Raw genomic sequence first — 7,638 nt, 5'->3', positions numbered from 1 at the left:
CTATATAGTAAAAGTGTTCATCCCAAAAGGAACCAACCCATAATCTTCCAATTCCAATATATATACACCAAAACAAACCAACGGTTCACAAATTAGAATATCTTCTCCTTTATTTCTCTCTTTCATAATTTTCTCACAAAAAAATTAATTAATTTTTTTTTTTTTGACTTTCTTTCAATTCTCTCTGATTACAAGTCATACCATTTTCTCCGTGAAATGTCAACCGGTGGCACCGCCGTCGCCGCCAACTCCGATAGTGTTATCCCCATACCCACCACCACCACCCACCACCGTCGCCGTGTCGCTGACTCCGCCACCATGACAACGACCGACTCTGAGAAATTATCAAACTCCGATTACAATTTCTCCTCCGACGAGGATAATAGCAATAACCCAGAAATTAGCAATTGCGATCTTCATCATTATCACCATCATCATCATCCGTTAATTAAATACTTATTGGTACGGAAAAGGGTGCCGGAAAGTATTGTTTTTAGAGTAGAAGAATGGGTTTTAAACGTTTCAACAATTATTCACTTTTTGAGATTAAAGAAGAATATGGGTCGTACAGTTTTTGGGTTTCTGATGATTTTATTGATGCTTTCTGTCTTCCTCAAGTTTTCTTTCATGATGATAAATACAAATGTTGAAGATTTAAATGCCAGTTTTTTGAAAAGGGAAAATGGTATTTTTGTTCTTCCTACTTTCAGAAATGGTTTGGGTAATCCCCAAAGAATCATTTCTGAAACAGAGTCTTCGTCTTCGGGTTCGGTTTCGGCTTCTGGAGATTTTATCAGAAAACGTCAGATGAAGGAGATACCAGTAAGTGTGGATTTCCATTTTCTTTACCTTTTTTTCAAAACTAATTTAGAATTGTTGTGAATTGATATTGAAGAAAAAAAGTTTAAAAGATTGAATTTTTAATTGCCAAAATTTAGTTTGCTGTTTATGGGTTGAAGAATGAAAAGATGGAAACCTTGTTAATGGAATTTTATGAAAAGATAGAATTTTGATAACTTTGAGAATTTACCTTTTACGTTTTTCGTTTACTTTTACTTGTCACGTTGTTTTCGTTACGAAAACTTTGTAGGTAAATATGAGAGGATGGTGGAATCTCTATTCATTGTTTGACTTGGTAAAAACCAAAGTAGTGGAAGGCAACAGAAAACAGTGTTGAATATTGTGAACCATTTGCCAGTTGGCTATTGGCAAATGTTGACTATGATGGTGCCTTTCCATTTATTAGTTTTTTTTTCATTCTGTGTCTAGTAATCGCATAGGAGTCCGATTATATTTGAATTCGCGCCAGAAAGTTTCAAACTTGGGGTGAAGTGCGGTCTAATAAAGGAGATTCCGTGCTTAGGGATTCGAATCGAGATCTCTCTAGTTAAGGCTTTCCAATTATTAGTTGTGACTGTTATGGAGCCTTCTATGTTCTTTTTTCCTTTTTTTTCAAGAAAAAAATTACGGTGGTGTTCGAGTCAACTTGTTTGAATTTTCATAACTTTTAAGTGTCTGTTAAGTTAAATTGTTCGATTCGACGTATAATTCTGCTCATAGTTTATTGTGCTCCATATGTTGTTCCCTAAATTTACCTGAATACAGACTTATTGTTGTGTTTTTGTTGACTATGATTAGGCAAATGAACAAAATGAAATGAAAATAGAAGTACTTAACTTGTATATTTGGATTGCTTTGACAGGTACCAGAAATATGGATGAAACCAAATAGTGATAATCATTATCAATGCATTTCTCGGCCTAGGAATCGTATAAGTATGTCGAGATTTTATATTTCTGAATTTATATGGTTTTTATTCGGAAGGTCATTCGTGTTCTGATATCTGGAGTTTTTTTTTCTTCCAGGAACTGGTTCATCGACGAATGGCTATATCTTAGTTCATGCGAATGGAGGATTAAACCAAATGAGAACAGGGGTGAGTAAAAACTCGTTTATGCCACACTCGTTAAGTTTATGATATGGATGTGTTTCAGCGAATAGCGAAGATGTTATGTTGTTGGTAATTATGTTTAGTGGATTTTTGCAGATATGTGATATGGTTGCTATTGCTAAAATAATGAATGCCACTCTGGTGCTTCCTTCTCTTGACCATGAATCGTTTTGGACCGATACTAGGTACCGTGCTTTAGTTCTTGTGATCAGTCGACAATGACCCCCATCTTAGCTCCCCTTCATTTCCGTTCTAATGATTGTCTCTTCTTGCAGTGATTTTAAAGATCTTTTCGAGTGGAGACACTTCATTGAAGTTCTCAAGGATGATATTGAGATTGTTGAGTCGTTGCCACCGGAATATGCAGCTGTGAAACCCCTTCAAAAGGCACCCGTGTCATGGTCAAAGGTTTGTAAACAGAACTACTATGTGCTATAGCTCTAGTTTTTAGTTTTCGTGTCGGAAACTAAAAGTATGATGCTTAATGTGCAGGCTAGTTACTATAGAGGAGAGATACTTACTTTACTAAAGAAGCACAAGGTGATACAATTCACCCACACGGATTCAAGGCTTGCTAACAATGGCCTAGCATCGTCCATTCAAAAGCTTCGCTGTAGAGCTAATTATCAGGCTCTGCGTTATACGAATGAGATAGAGGAGTTTGGAAAGAAGTTGGTTGATAGACTTAGAGATAATGGTGAACCATTTATCGCTCTCCATTTAAGGTAATCTATCTAAACACTTTTGTGTTTCTTCTTCTATTCTTTAACCATTGATCTATGAGTAACTTGGTATATTGGTCAATTGTGCAGATACGAGAAAGACATGCTAGCGTTTACTGGCTGCAGCAACAATTTGACTATTGAAGAGGCTGAAGAACTTCGTACGATGAGGTATGAAGTGAAACATTGGAAGGAGAAAGAGATAGACAGCAAGGAAAAGCGACTCCAAGGAGGCTGCCCCATGTCCCCTAGGGAGGCTGCTTTATTTCTCAAAGCGATGGGATATCCATCCACGACCAGAATATACATTGTTGCAGGGGAAATTTATGGCAACAACAGCATGGATGAATTCCGTTCTCATTACCCGAATGTGTACTCTCACTCAACCCTTGCAACAAATGAAGAACTCGAGGCTTTCAAGAATTATCAAAACCGTCTTGCTGCTGTAGACTACATGGTAGCCCTTGAAAGCGATGTTTTTGCTTACACTTACGATGGCAATATGGCGAAGGCCGTGCAAGGTCATAGACGATTTGAAGGATTTCGAAAGACCATTAGCCCGGACAGGTATGTTTTTATCATCATCAATGCTTTACATCTTCCCTTTTCATCACTTAAATCAAAACCAACACTAATATAAATACATTTTCTTCATTTCAGGTTCAATTTTGTAAGATTGATCGACTCGTTAGATAAAGGTGAAATCTCTTGGGAAGAGTTTGCTTCAAAAGTTAAGGCCTTACAATCCAACAGATTAGGAGCACCTTACCTAAGACAAGCCGGTGAATCACCACGATTAGAGGAGAACTTTTACGCAAATCCTTTACCAGGTTGCTTGTGTAATCGATCACACGAAGAAGCCAGTAAACAACAACTCAACAAGAGACCAAGACTGAGGGTTGCTTCACAAAGATAGGTACTTTTAATGATCATAATGTGGTAGATTAGTTCAATATCAATATACATGTTCTACAAAATGGCCTATAAGGGGTTGCCAGAAGTCGGGTTTTTCATCGCCCTTCACACTGCGCTGCGAGCAGAAACAAAGAGAGATTGTTGTAAGAAGCAAAGCAGTACTTGGAAGCACAGATATGATGGTTTTTAAGATGGACAAAAGAAAGCATATACACAAACCATAGAGATATACTCAAAAATCATTCTTTAGGGTGGAATATAAAAATTCATTTATTTCTTTTTTATTTTTTTTCTAAGTTAGTTTTGTGATTTAGGTTCAACAAGGATTGATCATATATGTATTACCAATTCATGAAAATGATATACAGATCTTTACACAGATGCAGAATTACTCTTATTTGTCATCTTTTATTAGACAAATGTGCTTGTGTTTGCCTTTCATTTTTAGCTTTTTAAAAACTATCGTAATTTGTGAATTAGACGCATGTCAAGTGTTCAAATCCTAGTATTTGAAGTAGAGAAAGATAACAAGACGAATCTAGTATTCACCGAGTTTGTGCGTGTGTAACTGATCCAATAGATTTCTCGATTATTAAAAAAAGATATTTTATGGTACTTTGTGGTTCAGTTTGAACTGCTTTATAATATACTAGGGAAAATGACCTAAAATACTCTTTATATTTCTTGTTACAATAAAAATGATTCAAATTTACCTTGTTCGTCTAACTAATTTGTAAATATTTATTTTTTAACTATTTTAAAAAGATGTCATATAGGAATATAATTTATGCCTCTTTAAAAAAAAAAGGTCTTGCAATACCTTAGTAACTGCTCCACTAGACCACTACCATTTTTTTTATTTTTTTATTTTTTTCTAGACCACTACCATTAGCATTCAAAGAGAGGTGATAACTTGTAAGTTAAAACTCTTTAATTAATGGGTGGTTATTTTTTTTTTTTTATTGCACTCATTTTTTTAAAGAAAAATATATTATATGTGTATATTCTTCATGTCAAAGCTCTAGCTAAGAATCATGAATTGTGGTCCTACCTGTTTTTGCATAGTATAAGCTAAGCACCTTGACAATAAAGTTGTTACCACTTTATTCAATTCCAAGCTGTCTAGGGCAAAATATTTATTAGGATTCACTAGGGGTGTTCGTGATTTAGTTTAAATCGGTTATTAGTTAAAAGTAAAATCAAATCAATTTAATCAGTTTTTTAAATTTCTAAAATCAAATCAAATCGAATAAAAAAAATAATCGTCGCTTTAGTTATTGTTGATTTGGTTCGGTTTGGTTCAGATTTTCTAATTTTTTCGATCTGAAAGTAATAAGTTTTTTTTTGAGGATACATGTATGTCCATAGACACAATTATCTAGTACATGAACAATCCACAGAAAAGTTACTGTAGGTCCCATTAAGCAATACTAAAGTTATCATTATATAAACGTGGTTCAATTAAGAGAAAATATGATTATCTTATGTGACATAGGGTAGGTAAAAATTAAAGCAATGGATTTTGATAGACTTGGACTTAGAATTGTAAAATTGTAATAGTTTGAGTAAAATTTAAGTATTGACTTGAGAAAATGGTAAATATTAAAGACTTCAGTTAATTAAAATTTAACAAAATATTTATGTTTTATTTATGAATAATATGTAAATAATTATAAAATTTATATATCCAATTTATCGGTTCGGATTGATTGTTTTTGCGATTATTTTTTTTGTAAAATCAAAACGAGACCAAATAGTATCGATTTCAAGATTTAAAACCAAACTTAATCAAATCAAATCAAATATCGATTTTTTAATCGATTTGATTTGAATTGTGGCTCGATTTGATTTTTAAAGACCATTAACAACCCTAGGATTCACATCGGAGATGCAAAATTAGGAGGAGTTATATTTTCTTGGCCATCTATAACATAAATAGAGGAAAATAAATTTTCAGATCTTCTACGTATAGAAATGAATTTCTTATAAACAAAACGTGAAATTTAAAAAAATTGTAATTGATACAAAATTAATTATCCATTAACCAATAGTGTATCAACTTCACGTAAACATTCGGTGCGGATAAGTTTTTCCTTTTATGAACGCAAGGTGCAAAATATAAACTACATTGAGGAATTCAGATATTAATGAGACGATTATGTCGATTATTTACTAAACTTTATATCGTCTTAATTTTTTGGCTATTTATTTTGTATGATTAAAATTAGATTTTTAAAAATCATTCCATCATTTTAGTTTCCCTTCAATATTGATATGATTTAGTTAATTTTCGATATTATTTGTAAATGTCATGTCAAATAACCAAGTTAAACTTTGATAAAAACTCTCTAAATGTTTTGACGATTTAAATGAATTAGAGAACATGAAGAGAAATTCGATTCATTCCCTAGTCCCTATGAAAAAATTAAGCAAAGATAATTTAAATCAATGGATTTAAATTAATCAAGATGAAATTTAAGAATTAAGTCACTAAGATTAAGTATTCAATAATTTGAAATTTAAATTATATGAGAAGAAAGATATTTAATACCTTGTAGCTTGCTACTAAAGATAATTGAAATACTAAGCTTACAATTTAAGATACCATAAATAATTTAATTTCAATAGGAGTACCATAATAGGTTTTGGAGTTTGAGACTTTAAAGTTTAATCTTGTAGTAATTTCCACACCAGATTCAAGACGAAAAATTTAATATTTATTATTATAAACTTAGTGTAAATAAAATATTTTTACACATTTATTTATAAGGTACAATTTGATTTTTTTTTTAATGAAATTCAATACCTATCTAATAATTCGGTACAATTATAAGTTCATGTAAAAATACTGGTTTTATTTTAGAAAACCTAACTATTGATTTGATTCGATACAAATTGATTACTTAAATTGATCATTAACACCCTTAACTGGCATATCGCCCTACTTAGTTGAAGAGGCCTAATCTGTAACTATAAATAATAATTTGAGACGGATTTAAAATTTTAAGTCGATCAATTATATTATCATAAGTAGTATTGTCTCCATAATTTCCATGTGACAATCATTGACAACTGAATTAGTGAACAATCTTTAATACGTACTAAATAAGAAGAGCAATAAATTGAAATGTCAAATGAAAATTGCTTCTAAAAGTTGTACTGCTCTTCTCTTTGTAAAAAAACTACTTTTTATAGAATAAATTTAGTTTGATCATTGATGGAAAATGTACCAGAAAAGCATGAACATAAATAGGAAGGCTAGATCGAGTCGAGTTTAGGGTATCGAGGAAATCATATTAGAACCGTCATCTATAAAGAGATACAGTGCGAAATTCGAATTTTGTCTGGCTTCAATGTAAGTTTCGAACACCCGTGATGGAGATGCGAAACTAAATAAAGGATTCAAAATCTGAAAAAGTAAACAAACGAACTAATTAAATATATATAAAACAATAATTTAATCATATATAAATAGTAATATATTCCACCGATAGGATTCGTTTTAGTAAGGCCAAAGGGATTGGGAAAGTTTACCTGAGAACATGTGAAATTAGAAATATGGGCCATGTGAGATAATTTAATGCCTAGAGAATGATATCACGCCACAATGAAATGTAATTAGGCAAAGATCTGTCCATATACCATCATATTTCCACTTTTGTGTTATAATCATCGGTTACGGATTCAGAATTTTCATTAAAAAAGTTTGAAAAGTAAAAATATAATTTACGAGATTTGAAATATCAAGATGAATTTCGTATACTCCTAAATCACTGAATCAACAAGTGAGAATTGAAAGGGCAAAATGTACGCAGACCTTACCCCTTTCTCTTAGAAAGATAGAGATGTTGTTTCTGATGGATCTTTAGCTTAAATAAAACAGCGCGTTGTGCATAACATGCAAAAGAAAGAACAACAACAATGAAATAATGCAATAACGGAAGCACAAAAAATTGCAGGTGATAACCAAAATAGAAGAACAAGAAAAACTACCAGCTGATTCAACAATCATTTGACATTTTTTGGAAAAATGACAGCAAAATGATAATA

General features: G+C 32.1%; 1 protein-coding gene across 1 annotated transcript; it reads left to right on the top strand.

Moving 5' to 3' along the window:
- Positions 1 to 216: 216 nt before the first annotated feature.
- On the top strand, positions 217 to 3,973 carry LOC107029650 (O-fucosyltransferase 19-like). The gene is made up of 8 exons (XM_015231083.2): positions 217 to 822; positions 1,703 to 1,775; positions 1,866 to 1,936; positions 2,048 to 2,136; positions 2,227 to 2,359; positions 2,444 to 2,676; positions 2,764 to 3,240; positions 3,334 to 3,973. The coding sequence occupies exons 1-8, from the start codon at positions 217 to 219 to the stop codon at positions 3,587 to 3,589; spliced, it is 1,938 nt and encodes a 645-aa protein (XP_015086569.1). The 3' UTR covers positions 3,590 to 3,973.
- Positions 3,974 to 7,638: the final 3,665 nt, after the last annotated feature.

This window comes from Solanum pennellii, chromosome 9 (assembly GCF_001406875.1).
Source record: "Solanum pennellii chromosome 9, SPENNV200".
Lineage (NCBI taxonomy): Eukaryota > Viridiplantae > Streptophyta > Magnoliopsida > Solanales > Solanaceae > Solanum > Solanum pennellii.
This window is presented reverse-complemented; position numbering and strand designations above follow the sequence as displayed.

What these genes read in the sequence shown, in the direction of transcription:
- LOC107029650 (XM_015231083.2), top strand. Translation starts at nt 217, where the DNA reads ATGTCAACCGGTGGCACCGCCGTCGCCGCCAACTCCGATAGTGTTATC. An exon ending in GTCAGATGAAGGAGATACCA is followed by an intron (nt 823 to 1,702) that starts GTAAGTGTGGAT and finishes TTGCTTTGACAG; the next exon opens with GTACCAGAAATATGGATGAA. An exon ending in AAGACCATTAGCCCGGACAG is followed by an intron (nt 3,241 to 3,333) that starts GTATGTTTTTAT and finishes TCTTCATTTCAG; the next exon opens with GTTCAATTTTGTAAGATTGA.